The sequence below is a fragment of the Neolamprologus multifasciatus genome, chromosome 11 (assembly GCF_963576455.1).
Source record: "Neolamprologus multifasciatus chromosome 11, fNeoMul1.2, whole genome shotgun sequence".
Lineage (NCBI taxonomy): Eukaryota > Metazoa > Chordata > Actinopteri > Cichliformes > Cichlidae > Neolamprologus > Neolamprologus multifasciatus.
The window spans coordinates 35,809,303-35,831,760 of NC_140449.1; the positions used below are offsets into that span (position 1 = coordinate 35,809,303).

At 48.2% G+C, this 22,458-nt stretch overlaps 2 protein-coding genes and 1 long non-coding RNA gene across 7 annotated transcripts; 2 read left to right on the forward strand and 1 right to left on the reverse strand.

Annotated features, from left to right (window-relative positions):
• Positions 1–1,618: 1,618 nt before the first annotated feature.
• On the reverse strand, positions 1,619–9,814 carry LOC146509213 (uncharacterized). The gene is made up of 2 exons (XR_014876892.1): positions 9,053–9,814; positions 1,619–9,012 (listed from the first exon to the last, which is right to left on the reverse strand). It is a non-coding gene; the product is annotated as an uncharacterized LOC146509213 (long non-coding RNA).
• On the forward strand, positions 2,729–8,326 carry LOC146509214 (uncharacterized). 5 transcript variants are annotated; one of them, XM_085177702.1, is made up of 8 exons: positions 2,729–2,841; positions 3,017–3,717; positions 4,960–5,295; positions 5,392–5,467; positions 5,679–5,986; positions 6,075–6,155; positions 6,374–6,527; positions 6,722–8,326. In XM_085177702.1, the coding sequence occupies exons 1-8, from the start codon at positions 2,778–2,780 to the stop codon at positions 7,465–7,467; spliced, it is 2,466 nt and encodes an 821-aa protein (XP_085033828.1). In that variant the 5' UTR covers positions 2,729–2,777; the 3' UTR covers positions 7,468–8,326. The 5 variants fall into 5 exon arrangements, with proteins under 5 accessions (XP_085033828.1, XP_085033829.1, XP_085033831.1 ...); XM_085177703.1 differs by having other exon boundaries at positions 6,740–8,326; XM_085177705.1 differs by having other exon boundaries at positions 6,758–8,326.
• Positions 9,815–10,869: 1,055 nt separating the features above from the next.
• tmem116 (transmembrane protein 116) lies at positions 10,870–22,313 on the forward strand. Its single transcript, XM_085177710.1, has 11 exons — positions 10,870–12,121; positions 15,177–15,223; positions 15,742–15,805; positions 16,826–16,957; positions 19,173–19,277; positions 20,534–20,583; positions 20,666–20,749; positions 20,825–20,960; positions 21,036–21,180; positions 21,275–21,354; positions 21,663–22,313. The coding sequence occupies exons 1-11, from the start codon at positions 12,032–12,034 to the stop codon at positions 21,831–21,833; spliced, it is 1,104 nt and encodes a 367-aa protein (XP_085033836.1). The 5' UTR covers positions 10,870–12,031; the 3' UTR covers positions 21,834–22,313.
• Positions 22,314–22,458: the final 145 nt, after the last annotated feature.

Sequence of the window (22,458 nt, forward strand, 5' to 3'; positions counted from 1 at the left end):
CCTTTCACAGAGGCAGCCTCGCCGCCGTGTTGCATATTCATGAAATTTGGTGCACACAGTTCATTTGCAGGTTCCTCCTCCTCTTTGTGATGTAATCACAGTTTCTCTGAGGCCACAGTGACGCTGACGTCTGAAGTTTAACTGAGCTCTAATTTGTGGTGCGGCGGCAGATTTCAGTCATTCGCCATGATGGAGTCTAAATAAATTCGCAGAGATGAATAAGCTCAAATATTCAGTTTGCCTTCATGTGGGAGGAAGAATAAAATAAAGTCCTTGGCTTGACCTGTGTGATAACCTGTCCATGAGCTCCAGGTGAGTTACCTCCAGTCTCACCTGCAGAGTTCAAAGGTGACTGTGAAGCTGCTGCAGATGTTGGTGAGGCTATGGTGAAGTGTGATGACGTAGATGGAAACATCTGGTTCCTTTTGTGTCACCTCAAGTGTGCGTGAGCGCACGCGGACGCCCGCCTCTCGCTGCAGTGTTGTTGTAGTTCACTTCCCGGCCAGCGGCGGCAGCACTGAGTTAGGTTCAGTTGGGACTCACCTGCTGTCTGGCTCTTTTCATTTTTTAAAAACATTCCCTGGTTTTCAGTTCTCCTGGAGTCGGTGTGAGTGCTCCTGACAGACAGGTGAGAGCTCCATCCGTACACCTGCGGGTTAGCTCGCCAAAGGCGGCTGTGAAGCCTTTAAACCGGCGCTCCGCCTCCATCACAGCTAATTAGCGTTAGCATGCGCTAGCCGCACTCACAGCTAAGCATCAGCCGCTCTGCTGTCAGGGATGCTCCTGTAACACCGTCGGGTTTAGATCCTTTTTCGGGCGTTTCTTTGCCCATTCTGTACGGACGAGTGCGTTTGAAGCTCCGGGCTTCTCTCTGAACGCTTTACGTTAACATAGCGGGCTAGCTCCTAGGCTAGCTGATGGGCTAGCTGGCTGTCCGTTTGATGCTCCGAGTTAAAGCACCAAAAACCATCAGCGTGAGCTCCGAGCTGCTGTCTGTGTGATCAGGAAGCTCCGAACACGCACTTTAATGCTCACAGTGCGGTAAAGGAAGAAGAAATGACAGCGAGAGCAGACAAAGACACACAACACTGTGCAAAAGTCTTGAGCCACCTCATTTCTTTATGTTCTGTGATGAAAATGTGAAATATGTGCAAACATAGACTGAACCACTGCTGCTTTGGATGTTTCTGCCTGTTGTTCTGTTCCCTGTCAGGATGATCCCACACTGCTGCAGGGGTCCGGGCTCTGGGGAGGCCCATCCATGACTCATGGTGTTCCACAGTGACGGTCCCACACCTGGGGCTCAGGGTGGGCACAGAACAAGACAACAGGGCAATTTCTAATTTATTTGGAGCACAAACAAAATTAATTGAACATTTAAAAATAAAACATACAAATGGATTTCAAACATACTGTTCATGTGGACGATGCACATTTGAACAAAGTTTACTTTGTTGTTTTGTATTTATTTTGTTATAAAGTGACTTTTTAATAGCTTGAAGCTTAAACGTACATTCACATTTTCTGTTCAGTCTCTTTCATCCTCTAGCACTGACACAGTGTCCTGTAACATTGTAATAACAGTGTTCTTACAAATGCACCGACGTTTCTTTATCTCAGCACAGCTCCCTGTGACCAACAGGGGGCAGCATGCGGTGCCGTCGACTGTGCGGCAGCATCACGTTGCTCACGACTGTTCAGTACTTAATCCCACAATTGATCTGAGTCTAAATCTGCCTGTGGTGATCCACTGCATGTGTTTCTATCCAGATGTGCTTCCAATCAGATGTTTCTAGATGTTCCTGCATGGTGGATCAAACTGATGATCATACTTGATCAGTTTGATCGAAGCTCTCCAACACCGCTGGCTGACATGCAGCTGAAACCACGACAGAGCCTCCACCATGTCTCACAGATGGCTGCAGACTCACTTTTGGACCTCCTGACCACCTCGCACATACTGACCATGATTTGAACAGATAAAGGTTAAATTCTTGTTTCCCTTCTGTTGGAGAAGTGGTCACCAGTAGGGTTGTGGTCTGTGGGGAGGAGGCGTCCAGTGATACGTGGAGAGGTCCGGAGGATGATGAAGTTAAGCTGAGTGATGCTGTGTGCAAATGGAGAGGAGGCGGGGCTGCGGTGTATCGATCTAGCTGATTCACAGCGATTGATCGGTGAAACATCCGTCAGCGTGGAGCGCCGAGGCCTGATGATGGTGAGCCACGTTGGCTCATCGGCGTGTCATCAGGACAGAGCGGTGTCGCAGACGCAGCACGCTGACGAACGGTTAAGGTTGATTCATGTTTGCTTCTGTCTCAGTGTGAGGACTCACTCCAGCCGGGCGACGACGGCTTCATGCGGCTCGTCTCAGAGGAAACCAACCAGGCTTCAGGTACGTCTGCTAACACTGTGGTGCTTTCACCGTGAGCAGGAAGTTTGTGTACAAGTGTTTATTGGTCGGGGCGAATGTGGTTCAGGGACCGGAAGGTCGCTGGTTCGATCCCCTGCTCTGTCTGTCCTGGTCCTTGTGTCCTTGGGCAAGACACTTCACCTATTGGTGTTGGTCAGAGGGGCCAGGACAACACCAGGATGGTGCGATATGGCAGCCTCGCTTCTGTCAGTCTGCCCCAGAGCAGCTGTGGCTACACCTGTAGCTGCCTCCACCAGTGTGTGAATGAATAGTGGAATTGTAAAGCTCTATAAATGCAATCCATCATTATTATTACAGAAGCCTGAAGGAGACGCATCAACACTGAGGAGGAGGAGAGCATGAGGAGATGAATGGAGTGAAGGAGGAGCCTGAGGAAACAGGAGAGGACTGTCAGCAGCTCCCTGCTCAAGGTTAGGGACCCTCGTTGGGTTATTTTAGTGTCAGAGCGGCGTTACGGGGGGAGCGTCTGCCCAGCCTCCTCTACCTCTGCTCTTCTGATTGATCTTCACGTGATTCATATTGAAAGTTAAAGGAAATCCTTTAAAAAGTGATTTTAATGATCATTTATGTATTTGTGTCCTGCAGGGGCGGGGCTTAATCCAGGTGTGCAGAGTCTCTCTGTACCAGATGAACCGGCTTCAGACGGCGCTCACCGGTCAAAGCGCTGCCACCGGTGCTCGGTATGCGGCCGGGAGTTTTCGCGTCCCTCCCGCCTGGTCGATCACATGACCGCCCACACGGGCGAGAAGCCGTACAGCTGCTCGCTGTGCAGCAAACGCTTCACAAAGAAGATAAACGTGGCGGTCCACCAGCGGGTTCACACCGGAGAGAAGCCGTATTCCTGCCCCGACTGCGGCGTCAGCTACGCCCAGCTCAGCTGCCTGCGGCGTCACCGGCTCAGCCACGCCGCAGAGAAACCCCACTGCTGCTCGGTGTGCGGGAGAGGATTCGTCCAGCGGCGCCACCTCGTCCAGCACGAGCGCACTCACACCGGAGAAAGGCCGTTCCTCTGCTCGCTGTGCCCCAAGAGCTTCGCCTCCAGGACGGGGCTCGTCGACCACCAGAAAACCCACACGGGACAGAACCTGTACTCCTGCTCCATCTGCGAGAAGGTTTTCTCCACGGCGTCGTCCTTCAGGGATCACGTGAGGCTGCACACGGGGCAGCAGCCGCACCCCTGCTCGCTGTGCGGCAAGAGCTTCAACAGGCCGGGTCTGCTGAGGAAACACCTGCAGAAGCACGCCGAGCAGATCCAGGTGGTCAAAGTCGAAGGTGCTGACGGAGAGGTGAGTGCACAGGTGTGGTCACGTGACTGAGTGTGAAAGGAGGGATTGGTCTGTGTGAACAGTTTCTTTAGAAGTGTCACATTTTCCTTTTGTGTCGTGACTTAAAGTAGGCGAGAGGCTCGCTGTGATTGGCTGTTTCTGGCTCACGCGCCGCTCCTCACAGTTACTGTCTGTCAGCAATAAAATCAGATTCAAGCTCAATGAACTGAAGGTTAAATTCACTTAGTTTAGTGTCACGCTGACCTGACCTTCTTTTGGACCATTCAAGCAGAATTCAGGAGAAACACCGAGTCCGAAGTTCTGCTTAGAGGAGCAGTTTGGAGGAGGAGCTCACAGCGATCCAATTCAGTTTGAAAGCTCCAAATCACAACAACAGTCGCCTCAAGGTGTTTTATATTGTCAGGTAGACCCTACAATAATACATAGTTCGCTCCTCCACCAGCTCCTCCAGGTTGTTGGCGTACTGCTCCATCCGGGACAGGAGGTTGTCCAGGATGTTGGTCCGTGACTCCCTGAAAACACACACATGGTGTTCTGGGTGGGCAAAAACCAAGCGTGGGCTCGTGTCCACTTCAGTTCAGTTTTATTTACACAGCGCCAAATCACAACAACAGACTCATCGATGCGATTTATACTGTGAGGTCGAGCCTGCAATAACACACACAGAGAAAAACCAACCATCATATGACCCCCTATGAGCAGCACTTTGGCGACAGTGGGAAGGAAAAACTCCCTTTTAACAGGAAGAAACCTCCAGCAGAACCAGGCTCAGGGAGGGGCGGGGCCATCTGCTGTGATTGGTTGGGGTGAGAGAAGGAAGACTGACGTTCTCTGAGGAAACATCAGACAATTCCCAGTGAAGTCGAACAGTAACGTGTCCCCCCACAGCTGGAGAACCAGATGTTGAACAGGTGTTAACCTGACAGCAGAGCGTTGGGACAGCGTCCCCTCTGCTCAACTCCAGGTCGGACTCATTATCGTAGTCGACGCCCTTCTGACCCCCGTGTCTGCGAGTCGATTCTCAGGTCTTTATTTTGAGACACAACGTGTCGCCACAGAGGGCGAGATAGTGGGTGTCTCGTCTGCACTCAGACTCTGGGAGGCTGTCAGCATTGCCTCTGCTTATTCTCTTCCTGAGCCTGGTTCTGTCTTCCTCCCTGTAACGATGTAAAGCTGTTGCTGTGAGTTGGTTTGAGCTAAACGTTGAAGCTTCAGGTTGTTCTCCGTCTGTCTGAAACTCAGGGGGAGACGAATCTTCACTGCTTCCTGTGTCAGAAGGACTTCTTGTCTGTGGAGAAGCTGCTGCAGCACCGGCAGCTCCACCAGAGGGCGCAGCGGTTCACCTGCGGCGTCTGCGGCCGAGAGTTCGGTCGAGCGTCGCGGCTGAAGGAGCACATGCGCTCTCACACCGGAGAGAGGCCGTACCAGTGCGACGTCTGCATGAAGCGCTTCTCTGTGCTCAGAGTGCTGAGGAAGCATCAGGAGATCCACAGCAGGGAAGAGTGCAGCGCCGCCGCCGCTGACGACCAATCACAGCCTTCAGACCAGCCGGTGAGCAGCGAGGCTCGACTTCAGAATGTAAGAGGATTATTTGGCGTGTTTGAAATGTTAGATGATCTGACCTGCTCACAGCTGATGCAGGTAAACTGACCTCAGGTCTGCGCTCTGTTCCAGAAAACGGGTGAATCGCTCAGCGGGATGAAAGTGGAGAACGGGAACGCCGGGAACGCAGACGGAGACTCGGCGACCGGTGAGAAACTCCAGCTCCTCGTTTCAGACGAGAGCTCGACGGGTCGGCCCGTTCGCACGCCGACAAAGCAGCTTCTCATTTCACGCCACACGTTATGTTCTCCACCGTTTAGCTGTCTGTCCTTTTAGTCTGCGAGCTTTAACGATACAGTACCAGGTGACATGAACGGCTGAGTTAAGCAGGTCCTTCACTCCTTCCTGTTCGTCCTCAGGCGGGAGCGCCGATACTCCGAAGGGAAGCTCCTCCCACAGCTGCCTCAGCTGTGGGAGGAGCTTCCCGGAGATGTCGGCTCTCTTGGAGCACGCCAAGGTCCACGACTCGGAGAAGCCGCACCGCTGCCCGGTATGCGCGAAGATCCTCAGCAGCGCGGCCACCCTGCGAGTGCACAGGAAGACCCACATGGCCGACAAGCCGCACGCCTGCAGCATCTGCCCCCGCAGCTTCCTGAAGCCCTGCCTGCTGCGCCAGCACATGAGGACCCACATCAGGGACGGGCTCATCGCCGACCCCGCCGACAAGGTGACGCCCAGACTTCAAAGCTCTTTCATCTGAGCGTGCGTTCGACTGATAGAAACTGCACTCAGATCAGATTTTCTGCATCTTTCAGGTGTTCTGGTTCGACATGAAGATCGAGGGCGGGAAGGTGGAGCTGGGGATGAAGAAGAAGGAGGTGGATGAAGGCGTGCAGGTAAGAAAACAGCTGGTCTCAGGTGAACTTTGACCTGTGTCTGAGGTGCAGAATGAGGTCAGCACAGAACGCCGTCACCGACAGTCCAGGACGCTGCGGTCCTCTGTGTGAACCCGCGTGCTCGCCACTCACATCACGTCACAGTGATTTTAAATTACTTTGATTTATCTGGAGACATAATCACGCCAACATTTAACTGTCTTTGTCTACTTCTACAGACCTCCGTAGATGTTTTCACCAGAGTCGAGCCCTCTGTTAACAAACCCCGCCCCACCGAGGGGCGGGGCAACAGCGAGGAGCGTAAAGAGCCAGACATGAGCGGGCTGATAAACTCTGATGGTGAGGAAGAGGACTGGAGGCCAGCGCGCGGCAGTGAGTCTTCATCGTTAATTAATTAGTTATTGATTGTTCCCGACGGGCTCTGTGAGGGCAGTTTGATTTTTCTGAATGATGATTGGACGGCTGCATGTTTGACCCTGAAACGCTGACTGCCCTCATGAAGCCTGCAGGCACTCTCCTCAGCAGCAGCCGGTGTTTCTCTGAGCTCTCTCTGATGTCTCTCACAGACCCTGACGGACCCACAGACCCTGACGGACCCACAGACCCTGACGGACCCACAGTTCCTGACGGACCCACACTTCCTGACGGACCCACACTTCCTGATGTACCTCTACACCCTGATGGATTCTTAGATTGCGATGGGCCCACAAGTCCTCACGGACCCCTGAACCCACAGGCCGACAGTGGGGCTGATGGGAAATCACGGCACTGCTGCCCCGTCTGCGGGCGCGACTGTTTCAAAGCGTCAGCGCTGCAGAAGCACCTGCGGATCCACTCGGGCGAGCGTCCCTTTCAGTGCCCCACCTGCAGGAAGAGCTTCATCCAGCACGTGCACATGACAGAGCACCAGAGGATCCACACGGGAGAGAGACCCTACACCTGCAGCATCTGCAGCAAGAGCTTCACCTTCTCCAGCGCGCTGCGCCGGCACCAGCGTCTGCACACCGACGCCCGGCCGTATCAGTGCCCCATCTGTCCCAAGACCTTCAAGCAGCGCAGCTCGCTCAAAGAGCACCAGCTGACGCACTCCGGCGTCCGCTACCAGTGCCCGCTGTGCAGCAAGAGCTTCAGCCGCGCCCTCGAGCTCACCTACCACGTGGACGTGCACTCGGAGGCTCGGCCGTACTTCTGCGACATCTGCCAGAAGAACCTGAGCGGAGCCCGAGTCTTCAGGAAGCACATGAAGAAGCACGAGCTGCAGCCAGCCGGGCTGAGGGAGGCTGGGACCTCCTCGACCAATGAGAGTCTCTGAAAGCGGCGAGAGAGGGAGGCCCGTGCTGGGAAAACCAGTGCGGACAAAAGTCAGCGAGTAACCAGTGAAACCAGTGTGAGTTCAGAGGACGCGCTCGGTTAAATCTGCCTTAAAGGAAAGCCCCGCCCCAGCTCACTTCCTGTTGCAACTGTCATTACATTCCTGTCGTGGACACAGTGAAGAAACAGGAAGAAGTATGAGCCTTCAGCTTGTATGCTAAGCTAGGCTAACAGCATCCCAAGTAACAGAACAAATCTCTGCCTCCGAACGAGCCGCTGGTCCACGATCCGGCCGTCTGATTGGACCACACTGACCCGTTAACCAAAGTGCTTTTGGTGCCTGAACCACAGACGCGTGTCCGGATGTGAACCCTGAACTTTGCCGACAGCTTCTCATTTGGAGGTCACGTGTTTCAAACGAGAGGCGTGGTCACGAAGGGTTTTTCAAACTTTTAGTGCTCGTTGAATATTTGGTGCTACAGATCAGCAGCCCTGGTTCTGAGGGGTAAAACAGCTGATATATGAAGGTCAAAGGTCAGCTACACAGAGGCCTTCGTGCTGTTGTAGAGAGTCTAAACCAGGGGTGTCAAACTCAAACACACAGTGGGCCAAAATTCAAACCTGGAACAAAGTCGCAGGCTAACGTTAATATTTATTGAAAAAAATCTTCCTCCAGATATAAGAATGAATCTTTTCTTATGGACTCAAACACGTTTTGCTGAAAAACTGAATATGGAACAAGCAAAGCTTAATACTAAACAATATATATATTAGCTGTATAATACCAGTAAGCCAGCTCTGATAGTAATCTGGTATGGCTTCGGCCAGAGTTTGACACCTATGGTCTAAACTAAAAAACTGTCCCTGGTCCAGTTTGTACACTTTTAAAGTCACCACGTCTTTAAAGCCTCTGAGCTCACCTGAACCTGAACCTGAACCTGAGTTTGTTTCCGGAGCTCGAGCAGCTGCGTGTTCCTGCAGAGCCACAGATTCCTCCACCACAACCAGAAAACACTAAAAGACGAGTCTGAACGCTCCAACGCTTCATCGCATCCTGAGGAAAAATCTGGAATTATGTCAACAACAGAAATGTTCCCGTCACAGAAACAACACGACTGATATCTTTCTACCAGCAGGTGGCAGTACCCCTCTATGAACTCTATGAAGTTTATATTTACACTCACTGCCCACTTTATTAGGTACACCTGCTGAGTTTACAGCTCTCTGTAAAGAAAATGCTCGGTTGGTGCCGCAGGTCACAGGAGAATGACCAAACGTATATAACTTATTATAACAAAGGTATGCAGAAGAGCGTCTCTGACACATCACACCCTGAAGCAAATGAGCTACAGCAGAAGATCTGCCACAACATCAGGATCTCTCTGTCGGGAGGGCGTGATGGTTTCTTGGCACGTCCGTGACAAGTTCACTGTCCTCCAAACGCCTCCACAGTCGCCACATGTCATGGATGCAGTCCACAGCTCTGCAGTAAGTCTGTGACGATGTCACGTCAACACGGAGAGTCTCTGAGGAATGCTTCCAGAACCTCGTCGACGCTTCCAGAACCTCGTCGACGCTTCCAAAACCTCGTCAACGCTGGGAAGAAGAAACCAATCCTGTACTGGCAAGGTGTACCTAATAAAGTGGCTGATGGGTATGATTGATCTTCTCTTGTTACAGCAGCTCGAGTTAAATACAACAGCGTGTAACAGCGAGCTTAAATGAGTGGGATTATGTCCATGAATGAAACTGAAATCTCCACCAGGTGAGAATACCTGTGAGAGTTTATACGTCACGTCCAACAAACCTTTCACGTCCCGACGAGGGATTTTCCCACGAGTTGTAGATATTTCCTGTTTAAATGTTTCCAGGTTCAGTCTGTGGGAAGCAGACGGGAATCTGAGGTGTCCCAGCATGGAGCGAGTTCATCATCAGTTTATAATCTGAAACATTAAACTGAGACAAACTGTTCATGCATTTCATTATTTACATATCAAATGCATTTATGGGGGAAACGACCGCCATCAAACGGCAGGTCGTGGCTGAGGTGAAGCCTGTGGGCTGTGTGGTGGTGTGCAGAGCACCACCTCTGGATGAAGCTGAGCACATTCTTAGCTACATCATCTCTCACCCCAACCAATCACAGCAGATGGCCCCGCCCCTCCCTCAGCCTGGTTCTGCCGGAGGTTTCTTCCTGTTAAAAGGGAGTTTTTCCTTCCCACTGTCGCCAAAGTGCTGCTCATAGGGGTCATATGATTGTTGGGTTTTTCTCTGTATCTATGAAGCGCCTTGAGGCGACTTTTGTTGTGATTTGGCGCTATATAAATAAATTGAATTGAAGTAAATATAAACAACGACAGTATTCAGGAAGAAAACCAAACACTGCAGATATTTTTAGCAGCCAGTCACTGACTAACACTGCAAAACAGGATTCTTAAAGTTTAAATTTCAATTCAGGTTAAAAAAATCTTTGTGCGCAGAGACCGTGCCAGCAGTGCGCAATAGAGATTGACAGACCACGTGACTTTCGCGCATTGCATGCCGGTAACTCGTGGCAAAACAATCCAAGTACCGCATCAAATGCAAGCATTTGCAGCACCGCAAAACGTTCATTCTCCGGTTCCAATACCTTCTTGCTTTTTCTTTGCCCCCCAAAAAAGTTATGTACAAAACGAAGGAGAACAATGCCGGACCGTACAAAGTCAGACTTGATGAAAAGGCAGAGAAAAGATACGAGGAAAAAATCAAAGGAGTGAAAGGGATAGACCCTTACGAGCACACAGAGTGGACAAAATACGTTAGCGTGCTGCCCAACTTTCACCACGCTCATATTTATAATGATACGGTTCTTGGAGTGAGTGCATACACTCATGAAGTTCAGTAACTTCAGGTCACTGCATCAAGCCCAGGTACACTTTACCGACGGATGGGTACAGGACCATGAAATGCACCGTGTAGAACGAAAGACCATCGTACGTATCATAAGTTTACGAGTCTCACAAATCGTCTTCATAAATACACATTCATTAACCGTTTACTAATAGGACCTTTGAGCTCAACGGTAATTAATTAGTAGTGGAAATAATTTCTGGTTCGCATTACAGAAACGTAGCAGTGACAATAATATTGTACGCTGTAATCGTACTGGGCAATTAGTGATAGCATAGCGCCACAATTTCTGTTCAGCGCCAGACTTGCTTGTAACCTATATCACCAATTATGTTAAGAAAAATGACGTATTAACTACTACAAAACACTGACCTTTGTGGAAATGCTTGGAGCAGACTAACCTGTGAGCCGGATGTTCTGGGACGTTATATTTGGTCTTTGAATGGCTGCAATCCAGGCCACCTGTCGCCTCTTTTTACTTCAGAAACATGGCTCGAATAATTTCTCTTCAACGACGTAATCGATAAAAAAAAAAACGATCTCTTTACCCGTCGGCTTCATGGCTGTCATGCGACCGGCTATTGCAGTTAATAATACAACAGCTTCTTGACAGTTTTTTGTGTTTCTTTTTATCGCTGTGTAACTGATTTCAATTGAAAGCCTGCGTGCGCTACTACCTCTTGCCACGAGTTCCCAGAATTCTTTGCGGTTTTACCCTTGAATGACGTCACATTTTCAATCTCTATTGCGCATGCGCTTAGCTTAGAGGGAACATTGACCATGCCCGCCTGTGTTTTAAATGCACTTTAGAACAGCGCGCAGCAACACTACATATCAGCGTCTTCACTCACCCCTGTTCTCTGTTAACCGGCGGGGCTGGGAGGAGGTGCTAATGGAGAATAGGGGGCGGTCTGCTTGTCTCCACTTCAGGGAAAAGGGTTACATCTCCTGGGTCTAGGTATGGTTTGCCCCTTTGTGGCGAGGGTACCTGGACCTGGGATGTGGAGAATGTTTGGGGAGTGTCTGTCTCCACGTCGGGTGAGCGCCGAGGATTTGTTTGTGTGTGTGTGGGGGTGGGAATGCATGTTTGTGTCTGCGTGCGCCTGTTTGTCTATATGTCAGGTCGGGTCTTAGACTCCACCTCTCTGGGAACATCTCAGGCTCTCCAAGGTACGGAGGCCTATCTCCCCTCACCACTCTCCCTGAATAAAATAAATACATAATTATAATAAAGGTCAATCAAATGGACCATCATGGCGAGGCCATGATGGTCCGCTTGGCATCTTTCTTCAGGCAATAATTCTGATGGCTAAAGATCCAAACGGACAGGGGAAAAAAGATCAGCAGTTCTCTCAGGAGTCCTGAGCTAATATATAAAGTATAAGTAACTGAAAATACTGAGTATATTACACAAGTACTGGAGTAGAAGTACTCACAGCTGCTGCTTCTTCACTTAATTATTTATTCAATTTAATAAAAGCGAAGCTCCGGCGTCGTCAGGCAGGTGGGTATTACCCTCACGGGCAGGGGGCGTGGCCAGACCCCCGGGGGCGGGGTCAGCGGACACCGCGCCATCCTGCAGGATAAAAGCTGGTCCCGACAGCCTACGGAAGGCTCAGCTGACCGCTCCAGGACCAGGCAAGATCACGTGATCACCTTCAGCTTGATTATTTGAAATGCTCAGAGAGTTTCTGATGTCTTCAGACGACATGATTCTGACCAACCACACAGCAGCAAACACCACCGGAGCCGAGGACTGGACGCAGGTGAGCTCACGCGCACATTCAAGCACTTTAACGGAGCTCAGCAACTTTACATGCGGCTGGATGAGCGTGGAAATAAACTCGAACTGTGTATTACTGTGGGATCTACAACAGTGCAATAATTCACAACAATAAACAACAACAGTCGTGATTTGGTGCTGCATGAATAAAAATGTTTTCTAAACTCGTATTATTAGATTATATTGGTGTAGTCACGTGATGCTGCAGCTCGTTAAAGGAACAGTACACCGCGCTGTTACTCTGTGTGAATAACAACCCGGAGGAAACCATCCGAGTGTGATTTACACGGAGTCACGTCCAGGATGTGTTTGGTTTTCTGTGACGAGTCTCGGTTTGTTCAGTCTGTGAGCTGCACTCGGAGAATCAGTCAGTTCAACATCTGCCAAAAGTCCAGTAAAACAATCAGCGCGTGTTTTTGTGCTGCTGCAGTAAATCGAGCGTCTCTCACTGAAGGAAGTGAAATAAATTCATAAATTTCACTTCCAATAAAATCTTTGAGGTGCTCGCGCTCACCGCTGAACAATAACAACCTGATGGTTTAATGCAGAAGCAGAGAAAGCATCATCACAAACACACACTGGGTTTCTCTCACTCTTCATTTAGTGCACAACTCATTAAAGACAGACTGAGAAACAGGGTCGCTGTATGAAGAGTTCAGTCATATTTATTTGTATTTATTCTCTTTCTCTTGTACATAATCATGGATTTGTTTATTTTAAAATGTCTATTGATCTTGATCATAATTAAATATATATTATATGTATTATATTTATATATAGTAAATATAAACATATTTAGTTAAAACATATTTTATTCATATTTATACTTTGATGTATTCTCACAGACTGTATTTAAAAGATGGAGGTATCCAACAAGGCGTCGCTCACTGATTTTGAAGCGTCAGTATTTTAGCCATGTTGGTCTTTTGGCACCAGAAGTGACCATATTTGGAGAGGGTGGCGTGCTGTCAATGCTAGCTACTTCCATCGATGGGTAGCTGTGGGTCCAGTGGTAGAGCGGCTTGTCTAACGACCCTGAGGGCGGAGCTTTGATTCGTAAAACAGGAAGTTAGCATTTTCTCGTGCAGTGTGAGAGTGTCGGAAAATGACTTTCACGAATGTTGAAAGCTGTCACCTGCTAACTACTGCTCATTAACATCCAGATAAATCTGCGAATTACACTTAGCAGTGAGGTTACCACGGTGACGTCACTGATGCAGCCTCTGCTGGACGTCAGAGGAACTGCAGTTTGTGAAGTCTGGGCCGTGTTCAGTTTTATTCTGTGTAGGAGGAGGCCGCGGTCAGCGGGCACTTTGAGGGTTGTGCGCGCTCGCCGTTATCTTGTTGGTCTTTTTGTGTGTTGAAAACTGTGAATTTAAACCGTCGTCGGTGTGAGATGGTTAAACTGACATCTTAGAAAGAAGAGATAATGAGACTACAACAGTTTCCTTTTTCTCCTCTCGGAGTGAATTTCTGAACTTCCTCTGGGGTTTTTTTGTGTTTCCCCCACAGTTTGTTTGTCTCTATTTTTAACACTTTCACTCCCACATCTGCAGCTGATGTTAACTGACCTCACAGAGAGACGAATGCTCGCTGCAGCATCGATTTAAGCACAATCGCATTAAGAGTCATGCAGCTCTAAGAGCTCGAATAAGTAACAAAGTAACATTTGATGTTTGCGCTTCATCGTGAAGAAATGTGAAGTTTGCAGTGTTCAATTCAATTCAATTCAATTCAATTTTATTTATATAGCGCCAAATCACAACAAATGTCGCCTCAAGGCGCTTCATAGATACAGAGAAAAGCCCAACAATCATATGACCCCCTATGAGCAAGCACTTTGGCGACAGTGGGAAGGAAAAACTCCCTTTTAACAGGAAGAAACCTCCGGCAGAACCAGGCTCAGGGAGGGGCGGCCATCTGCTGTGATTGGTTGGGGTGAGAGAAGGAAGACAGGATAAAGACATGCTGTGGAAGAGAGACAGAGATTAATAACAGATATGATTCAATGCAGAGAGGTCTGTTAATACATAGTGAGTGAGAAAGGTGACTGGAAAGGAAAAACTCAATGCATCATGGGAATCCCCGGCAGCCTACATCTATTGCAGCATAACTAAGGGAGGATTCAGGGTCACCTGGTCCAGCCCTAACTATATGCTTTAGCAAAAAGGAAAGTTTGAAGCCTAATCTTAAAAGTAGAGATAGTGTCTGTCTCCTGAATCCAAACTGGAAGCTGGTTCCACAGAAGAGGGGCCTGAAAACTGAAGGCTCTCCCTCCCATTCTACTTTTAAATACTCTAGGAACAACAAGTAGGCCTGCAGAGCGGGAGCGAAGTGCTCTAATAGGGTGATATGGTACTACAAGGTCATTAAGATAAGATGGGGCCTGATTATTTAAGACCTTGTATGTGAGGAGCAGGATTTTGAATTCAATTCTGGATTTAACAGGAAGCCAAAACAGGAGAAATATGCTCTCTCTTTCTAGTCCCTGTCAGGACTCTTGCTGCAGCATTTTGGATTAACTGAAGGCTTTTCAGTGAGTTTTTTGGACATCCTGATAATAATGAATTGCAGTAGTCCAGCCTGGAAGTAATAAATGCATGAACTAGTTTTTCAGCGTCACTCTGAGACAGGATATTTCTAATTTTAGAGATGTTGCGCAAATGGAAGAACGCAGTCTTACATATTTGTTTAATATGTGCGTTGAAGGACATATCCTGGTCAAAAATGACTCCAAGGTTCCTCACAGTGTTACTGGAGGCCAAGGTAATGCCATCCAGAGTAAGAATCTGGTTAGATACCATATTTCTAAGCTTTTCAGCGCCGAGTACAATGACCTCAGTTTTATCTGAGTTAAGAAGCAGAAAGTTAGTGGCCATCCAAGTCTTTATGTCTTTAAGACATTCCTGCAGTTTAACTAATTGGTGTGTGTTATCTGGCTTCATGGACAGATAGAGCTGGGTGTCATCTGCATAGACACCCAGTGTGTGTGTGTGTGTGTGTGTCAGCCTGCTGACCGCCTGCCTGTTTCCCTGCAGGTGTACGTCGTGGTCAGTTGGATCCAGCTCGTCATGGCTGTGCTCAGGTCAGTGTCTTCATCCTCCACAGGCACAGCTGGAAAGTAAAGAAAAGGCATTCATGAGTAATTTATTTTACTTCAGTCACGTTCAGCAGCACGAACTGTCGTCATTACTGTTTTTATCAGGAGTAAAACTGGAAACATGACTGGAAAAGTCAAGATACTCTAACTACATTTTAGTGACACATACATTTGACCTTTTGATAATAATCCGAGCGCTGAAAAAGACTCTGAGTCGTCATCTCGGCCGGACTGTTGGACGTTCCTGTACAGAAACTTGTTTGTAATGGGCTCAGAGCACATTAGGCTTTTATTACTGGTTCATTTACCCAGTGTGGGACCAGTGGGAAAGACCTGAGGGGTCAGAGGTCACAGCGCTCAGACAATAGAGGCAGGCACAGTTCCAATCAGCTGTTTTTCTTTCACGCCATCTTTATGAAACACAGAGCTCTTCCCGTGAGGTTACACTCACACCTTCAGTGCATTTGCAGTATTGTGAGGATGATGTGTGTTTGTTTTTGCAGCATTCTGGGTTCAGGCTCCATCATCTGCTGCCTGATGTTACGGGGACTCAGCCGGAAGCCCGAGGTCAGCCGCCTCTCTGTTCTCTGACGCTTTGCACAAACTGTGAGATAAACTGTGGTCTGAACTTTAAAGTTAAAATAATGAAGAGGAAGTGCTTATAAAAGCTGGACGTGGCCGCTGTGAAATCACCCTTTGTGTTATCCAGTTCTCTTTTCCAAACCTCAGCCGAGCCGCTGATGTGAAACTAGGCGTGATGAGAGGGGGCCGAACACTGACACTGTACCTATTGTTCAACGCTTTAACGAGGTCAGATTTCCCCGGCGCAGAGCGATCAGCAGCAAAGATGTGCTGTCATTCACATGTTTATATTCAGAGTCAGCTCTGCTTCTAACCTTCATGTGGATAAGAAGGAAAACATTACGTAACTGCTGGGTCCACTCATCGTTTTATACAGAAAAGACACCCGATCAGTCACAAAGAAGCCCCGCCCTGAGACATGCGTCACCTTCTCGAGTCCTAATGAGGTTTATAAAACCGTCGTCGTGTTTATTCAGTGAGACGTGAAACCCACCAGAAAGGTCTTCAGGTGAACAGGAGACTCGTTTTCTCATAAGCTTCTGTCCAATCAGACTTACCTCTACAGCAGCGGTCTCCAACCTTTTTTGCACCACGGACCGGTTTATGCCCGACAATATTTTCACAGACCGGCCTTTAAGGATAAATACAACAAAATAAAACGAGTATCAGTACTGAAAAAAAGAAGATTTATTCATAACACACGTGAAAAGACCCAGGAAAACCAAGTAAACGATAAAAACGATAACAAAATAACGCTGAAAACCGATAAAAACCCCGAAAACTATACATTTCACACCTGAGCCTCAACTCTCGCGGCCCGGTAACGGTCCGAGGCCCGGGGGTTGGGGACCGCTGCACTACAACCAGGAGTCGCCCCCTGCTGGTCATCTACAGTAGCCACGCTCCGTCCTCCGTCCAGCTTTTAAAATCATTTCTCAGCACACTGTATGTGTGTGTGTGTGTGTGTGTGTGTGTGTGTGTGTGTGTGTGTGTGTGTGTGTGCAGCTGCAGCCTCTGATGCTGCTCAGCATCGCAGACCTGCTGCTCGCCGTGTGCTGGCTGATCGGCTCCATCCTGTTCTTTAAAGACTGCACAAGCCTGAGCACGCACTGTTACTACCTGCACATCGTGGAACAGGTGAAACAACACTACACAACACTACACTGGACTGCTGTGGTTATACTGTAAGACAAAGTGACCCACGGAGTAAAATCAAACTGAAAGACCCGAGGGTTTGTGTGTGTGAGGTAGGGCTGCCACGATTACGTCGACTATCAAAATCGTCGACGACTGATTTAATAGTCGACGCGTCGTTTGAAGCTTTGTAAGATCCCAAAAGACGCAGGAATAAGTAGTAGGATTTAAGAGTGTAATAACGGACTGAAACAGAAGATGGCAGCACTGCATGTACAAGGATGCCAGCTGCCGTTAAACCCCGAAGAAGAAGAAGCTGTCCCAGAATTCATAGCGCAGCCCAGCTCAGTTTCCAACAATGGCGGCAGCTAGTTAGTTTTAATATTACTCTTATTATTCTTTCTGGGTCACAAAATAAACGTTTAACATGTTTTCAGGCGAGAATGTAGCTGTGTAAACCTCAAATATCTGCTCAGTTTATCAAGACACCACATATTTTCAAAAGCGCTCCGACATTTTCGGAGACGTCTGTTAGCCACTAGCTCGATAGCTAGCCGGGGGCTAGGCTAACTAGAGCCGTGAGAACACCGGACTCCCGGCTAATCGTTTTCAAACCCACTGTCGTGTTTCGCTACTCAGGTTAAACATGATATATAAGTCACTTAGATAACTTAAAAATGTTATTGTTTGGCTTTTTTTAGTATTTTATTTGTTCCTGAGTAAATCGGTTTGGCTGAGATTAAAGTTATAGTTTTTACACAGCTGAATAAACGTCAAGCAGACAGCTGATTATCAGAAGTGTGAGATGCTTGAGAATATCCTCGGTGTCCTGTTATATTTTAGATAGCAAGGAGTTTATTAAACTTCACTGAAACAATCTGTAAATTTCATTAAAATTTAATAAACTATCATCTTGTCTTTATTTTTAGTTAGCACATACCTTAAACACTTAGAGCTGTAAGCTAATGATAGTTATATAAGAGCAGATGCTGCTGGTGCAATAAGCTGTAGTTTTACGTCCAATGGATGATGATCTGACTAGTCGACTATCAAAATAATCGTTTGTGGCAGCCCTAGTGTGAGGAGCCCAGGTCAACTTTATTGATAAAGCTACTAAAATAAAATAAACAGGGAGACCGATCGCTGGCATGAACTCCGATCTGACGGAGCAGCAGCTCTGACAACACAACGCCACACACAATTTTCCAGATGAGCGACGGAGAGTCGGTGATTCCAGCGCGGTGGTCAGACCACACCGGTAACACTTCCACCTTCATCACGTGACCCCAACATGTTCAAAACAAGCTCCGCTTCAGACGGGCTTCCTTTGTTCTCTTTACTTTGTTTCAGGGGAAAGTTTTCAGAGTGAAGCGTGGAGCTGCTGAGGGATTTCCATATTCTCAAAGCAACGTGTTTCCTGAGAAGTCAGCCAAAGTTGACCCCACACACAACTGAAATACAGAAGCTGAGCGTGTGCCAACAATCAAAAAACAAGAACTTTCACACAATAGAGTCAAATGTTTAACACATGGAGCACATTTACAGCTAAAAGCCATCATCAGATGATATCCATAGTTATCAGAAAAGAGTTTTTTAACCACACAAGAGTAAGTTTAGCAAGAGGATTTGTGCTAATGGGCAAATCACCAAAAAAAGGAAAAGGAAGTGGCAGGAAAAAGGTCGGGGCAGCAATCGTGATGAAAAATTGAAAGAGAAACAAAATAAAATCAATCAGCTCAAGGAAACAGCAAACTAAAGAGAAGCTGAGCTGCTGAGCTTCTCTCTCTAAATGTTTTATCATCAGTGACTCATCCGCTTCCTCCAGCTCCTTCAGTCCCGTTTACATCAAATAAAACTGGGTGCGGTTTTACCTCTGTTTCTATGACAACCAATCCAGCACCTGAGGACGAGCGGGTAAATGACGTCTCTGTTGACAAATATCTATCGAGTGAGCTATTCTGGCGCAGATGACCAGATCCTGAACTGGGTCATTCTGGGATGAAGTGGGGCAGCAGAACCAGGACAGAACAGCCTGGAAGCAGAAAAACATCCCTGACCCACATCTCTCACTCAGAGCAACAACCCCGGGTCAGCTGCCCCTTTTGGCTCTCGTGTTCTATTAAAGTCTAAAAAGGGGGCGGGGTGTCAGGTCACCCATTTAGAGAATCAGCGCGGCGAGCGTGAGCGAGGATTTGTCTCATCACAAACTCTGTTTCAGGTTTTCTACATGGCCTCCTTCTTCTACACCCTCAACTACGTTTGGAACCTCTACAAAGGAATCAAGGAGAAGTACTGCAGCTGCATGGATGGATACTCTGTACAGGTACACATCTGTCCAGCTGCCAGGGCAGCGAAACACACACAATAGACAACAACGACACTGGTAGTAAACAAAGCTTCCAGGGTTTTGTTTGCAGCTCATAAAGCTTAAGAATAACACAAACCTGACAGGGTCAAACTCTGAGAGGCTCCCACAGCTCAGTGGTTGGGGAAAAAGATGCTCCAGTGTCCTGAACGTGGCACAGACCCCCCCCATGTTTGGTCCTGATGCTTCAATAGTTTTGATCTGGTACCTGATTACAGCATGAACAGCTTTGTTTGTCTCAGTAAACACGAGGCTGTAAAAACCTTGAAAAGCTGATCCACACGACTGTGACTGTCTCTACTCGGCCTCCAACGCTCGTCTCTTTACCGGCTTCAGTTCATTCAAAATGCAGCTGCGTGTCTTTTAACAGCTACGAGAATCCATGAACGCATCACTCCAATTTTAGCCAAACTACAAACTGGCTCCCTGTTAAATATCGCATCGATTTTAAAATTATTTTGTTTTAAAATTCTGAATAATTTAGCGCCCAGCTTTCTTTCTTTTGACAACTTTATTTATAATTTTCCAATATGACAAAAGTACAGAAAAATACAACTCGAATTGCGATTACAAACACTGCCATTGTGAAACTGGTTACGCCACGCAGTGGCAAACCATTTGGATGCAGAAAAATGTGTAATTTATGGGCACATACAAAAAAAAAAGTACTATCACGTGAACAAGGCAAAAAACAAACAAACAAACAAACAGAAAAAAAACCAAAAAACAAACCCACCAAAAAAAACAAAACAAACAAAAATAGAATAAAATAAATACATAAATAAAAGGGGGGGCTGCATTGTGCGCAGTTCTTTTTGGCTTGCTACAGATAGTAGGTGGCTTTAAAGAAAGAGAAAAAAACCCAAACACCGATAAAAGCAGGCCCAGCTATCTCTCTGAACTCCTCCACTTATACAATCCCAACAGAGCAGATCGTCCAATCACAGGCTCCCAGCACAACCTAGGAGGTGACCGGGCCGTTGCAACCGTGGCGCCTAGAATAACCTCCCTGTTCATTCGTACCGCCGAGTCGATCCAGTCTTTTAAATCACGTCATAAAACTTTTTACTTTGGCTTTTGATTCTAGCTTGTTGTGTTGTTGCCTATTGTTTGTTTTATTGTCTCGTGCTTGTACTGACTGTGAAGCACTATGGTCAACACTGTTTTAATATCTGCTCTATAAATACATTTTGATATTTTGCATCCTTGTGCAGGTTTCCAACCGAGTGAGCACAGCGGGTAAAATCGTTGCTCTGGTTTCATGGTGAGTGAGCGCCACAGCCTCTGTGTGGATGCAAACACACACGCAGTACTGATAACAGTGAGTCCTCCTCTTGTGTCTGCAGTCTGCTTCCTGTGCTGCTGATGCTGCCGGTAATCATAGAGGGGAACATCAGCCGCTGCCAGGCCAACCTTACCGAACCCTACAGGTGAGGCCAGAACACAAAGTGTTCACACCACGATTCATCCCACACAGGAGCTCAGTGGGCTTTCTCCACATCCAGGTGTCTGATGATGCACACCGGAGCGCTGTTCCTGATGTCGGGCGAGCAGCCGATGAGCCGGAGCTGCCTGTACCTGCACACCTACCACATCACCGTCTTCCTCATCACCGTGCTCGTCACCCTCCTGAGCATCACGGTGAGTTCACGTCGCGCAGACGCGTCTTATTCCACGAACATCACGTGGAGGTGACCTCTCCTCTCCCCCCCGCAGGTCCTCGTGGTCAAAGCGCGCTGTATTTACAGGCGCATCGTGACCTCTAACGGTTACCTGGGCAGCGAGCAGCGGGCCTCGTTCGGCGTGATGGACCGGAGGATGGTCCTGTACCCGCTGGTCTTCGTCTTCTGCTGGGGTCCAGGTTTGTTCGGCGCGGACTCTGATTGGTTCTTGTTGACGACAGACGCAGTGAGCGAGGTTTCAGCGTGTCTTTGTTTGTCGTGTTGTTTCCTCAGCGGTGATTCTGGCGTTTCTGCGAGTGGCGGATCCCGCGGCGTGCCAGGGCAAAGCCGGGGTGGTGCTCTACATCCTGCAGGTGAGTCCAGAGAAACGACGACATTCACACTTTGAGCTCGTTTACCTGTTTGTGGTGGAGTGTCGTCTTTTCCTGAGGCTGTCGAACAGTTTGTGGTTGAATTTGTGTGTCGGGCTCATTTTGTGCTCTTTGTGTAACCATGTCTCTCATCAAGCTTCCTGTTTGAGCCTTCTTGACTGCTTGACTCGTCTTTTGTTGCCTTCTGGTTTCTGCGATTCATCAGATATTTCAGGCTCATCGTTATCGCTCACTCGCCTCTCTCAGGTTGTTTCACGTGTCTTTGACCCGAGCGTGTCTTGTGTCCTCAGGCGTTAACCTCGGCCTCTCAGGGCTTCTTTAACTGTCTGGTCTACGGATGGATTCGCGTGTCCCTGCGCCGAGCCCGCAGGACGTTTTCGTCTCGAGACGTGGACACTCAGACGCCTCTGCTGCGAGCGCAGAAGAGGCGGGGTTACCAGACCCTGCAAACGCTCGCCTGAGACACACCGAGACTGAGGGGGTGTCTCTGCCATCTGCCTCGAGAGGAGAGTCTGAACTTTCGCTTTCCTCGAGGGGGAACTTTGTTTCTGCATCAAACTTCCACCTATGATCCTGAAGCACTGAGGCGAGAAAAAAGGGAAGAAGCAGGAGGGGGGGGGCTTTACACCGAGAGGAAGAGCGACGCCGAAAACAGGATTTGAAAGAGACGCGACATCATCACCTGTGAGCTGCGTCGCACGGACGGGCCTCACGGGGGTTTGTTCAGGCAGGTCACATGACCCCTGCTGGTCACGGCGCGCAGTGAAAATGAAGACGCGTTTTTTTTTTTTTGGACGTTTGTGTGTTTTATGAAATGTGCAAATGACAGAAAATTATTCCTTGTGTTTTTTTTGTAAATATTCTCCTTTAATCACATCTGAGTTTGTTTTCTTTTTATTTCTATTGACTGTTTATGCATTAAAACAGAGATTTATACAGAACGCAGTCGTCGGCTTCCTTCCTGTCATTTGCAGCTCCATATCTTTGGCTGCGTTCACACTGCAGGCGAAAGCGCATCAAATCCGATTTTTTTTGACCCTATGCGACCCATATCTGATCATGGTGTGACAGTGTGAACGGCACAAA